This window comes from Eimeria necatrix, genomic scaffold, assembly GCF_000499385.1.
Source record: "Eimeria necatrix Houghton genomic scaffold, Enh_scaff559, whole genome shotgun sequence".
NCBI lineage: Eukaryota > Apicomplexa > Conoidasida > Eucoccidiorida > Eimeriidae > Eimeria > Eimeria necatrix.
Genome location: NW_013651689.1, coordinates 20001 through 22103, shown reverse-complemented (window position 1 = coordinate 22103; position 2103 = coordinate 20001). Strand labels below are relative to the sequence as shown.

Below are 2103 nucleotides of genomic sequence, written 5' to 3'. Positions count from 1 at the left end.
GCCCCACAGGGGCCCTTTGAGGCCCCTAAATGGCCTTTAAGGGGCCCCTGTGGGGCCCCACAGGGGCCCCCGGGGGCCCCACAGGGGCCCCCGGGGGCCCCACAGGGGCCCCTGTGGGGCCCCACAAGGGCAGACGTTCTTTGCTTGATTTTTGTTAATTCCGTGGCTGCTTCCTTTCGAGAGTATGGGCCTGTAGCAGCAGCAGCAGCAGCAGCTGCTGCTGCTGCTGCTGCTGCAGCAGCAGGCAGAGAGTTTAAGGTGGTTGCAGCAGCAGCAGCAGCTGCTGCTGCTGCTGCTACGTCGCTCAGCGAGACAGCAGACTATTTTAGTGAATAAGTCAGCCTGCTGCTGCTGCTGCTGCTGCTGCTGCAGTTCGCTCCTGCTGCTTTCTGACTATTTGTTGCTGCTGTTCTACCTGCTGCTGCTGCTGTGGAATTTGCTTCTTTTGCTGGTGTTGACTGAGCTGCTGTTTGTGTATCGGCGGTGCTGCTGCTGCTGCTGCTGCTGCTGCTGCTGCTGCTGCTGCTGTTCTGCAATGTATCAACAGCTACATCAGCTGCTTCTGATGGGCTTTAATTTCTGCTGCTGCTACACAGCCAATACTGGGGTGCTGCTGCAGCACGTGCTGCTGCAGCACGTGCTGCTGCAGCACGTGCTGCTGCAGCACGTGCTGCTGCAGCAGGTACTGCTGCTGCTGCTGTTCGGAATGGTGCTGCATTTGCTGCTGCTGCAGTTGCTTCTCGTTTGCTGCTAATTTTGCGTAGCGGTTTTGCTATAGTTGCGGAGAAGCAGCAGCTGCAGCAGCTGCTGTGGCAGCTGCTGCGCCTAAGGCTGCAGCAGCTGCCGCAGCCCGGGAAAAACAGCAGCAGCAGCAGCTGCTGCAGGCAGCAGAGGCTGCCTGCAGCAGCAGCTGCTGCTGCTGCTGCTGCAGTCGGTCTCTGTCTCTGTTTCCCTCTGTCTCTCTTTTAAGCACGGGAGAGAGACACTTTGCATTGGGGCAGCTGCAGCACCGCTGCTTGCTGCTGCAGCTGCTGCAGCAGCACGACTTGCTGCTGCAGCTGCTGTCGCTGCTGCTGTTGCCTAGGCCTATAGGAATAGCAGCTGAAGCTATCGAGTAGTGGAAGCAGCTAGAGCAGCAGCAGCAACAGCAGCAACTGCTGCTGCAGCTCACAAAAGGGAAGCGCGCAGCGTTTGCTCTTGCTGCTGCTGCTGCTGCTGCTGCTGCTGTTGCTGCTTTCAGTTCTGCTCTTGCAGTTTCTGTCACTACGTGGTATCCTAAAAGCCACCAGCAGCAGCAGCAGCGGCTGCTGCTGCTGTTGCTGCTGCTGCAGAACAATATGCTTGTCTGTTCATCAAGGGGGCGCAGAAGCAGGAAGATGGCAGATCCCTTGCTGCTGCTGCTGCTGCTGCTGCTGCTGCTGGCAGTTGTATCTCTTTGTGATGCTGTAGAGGTGCATGCGCTGCAGCAGCAGCTGCTGCTGCCAGAAGCGCGCCAGCAGCAGCAGCGGCAGCAGCAGCAGCAGCGCCCAGGCGGAGCCCCCCAGGCGCAGCCTAGTAACAGAAGCAAGCAGCAGCAAAATGAGCAGCAGCAGCAGCAGCAGCAGATAATGAATTATTTAATTAAAAAGACAAATTAAATACTTCAAAGAAATCAGCAGCAGCAGGGAGACACAAGGGGAAAGAAAGGAACTGCCACTAGTGAGCAAACAGCAGCAGCAGCAGCACCAGCAGCAGCAGCACCAGCAGCAGCAGCACCAGCAGCAGCAGCAGCGGGAGACAAAGAACAAGAAACAGCAGCAGCAGCGGGAGACAAAGAAGCAGCAGCAGTAGAGGCAGCAGCAGGATATAAAGGGGCATCAGCAGCGGCAGCAGACAAGCAGCACGAGATAATTATCGAAAGGCAGCAGCAGCAGCAACAACAGCAGCAGCAGCAACAGCAGCAGCAGCAGCAACAACAACAGCAGCAACAGCAACAGCAGCAGCAGCAGCAAGAGGCACCTGTAGACAGCTGCTGCTGTGTCTCTTCCTGTCTCCGTCTGCAGCAGCGGCAGCACCGCCGTGCTGCTGCTTTGCTGCCCCAGGGCCTGCAGCAGCACGTAAACC

General features: G+C 57.8%; 1 protein-coding gene across 1 annotated transcript in view; it reads right to left on the bottom strand.

The window, feature by feature from the left end:
- Window positions 1–337: 337 nt before the first annotated feature.
- The window catches only part of ENH_00062790 (hypothetical protein, conserved), a gene marked incomplete at both ends in the record, with an annotated part of 4175 nt that continues 2409 nt past the window's right edge, over window positions 338–2103 (bottom strand). The window contains 2 exons of the mRNA XM_013577222.1: window positions 338–530; window positions 1999–2102. Coding sequence (XP_013432676.1) covers window positions 338–530; window positions 1999–2102 — 297 coding nt within the window. The remainder of the gene's footprint in view (window positions 531–1998; window position 2103) is intronic.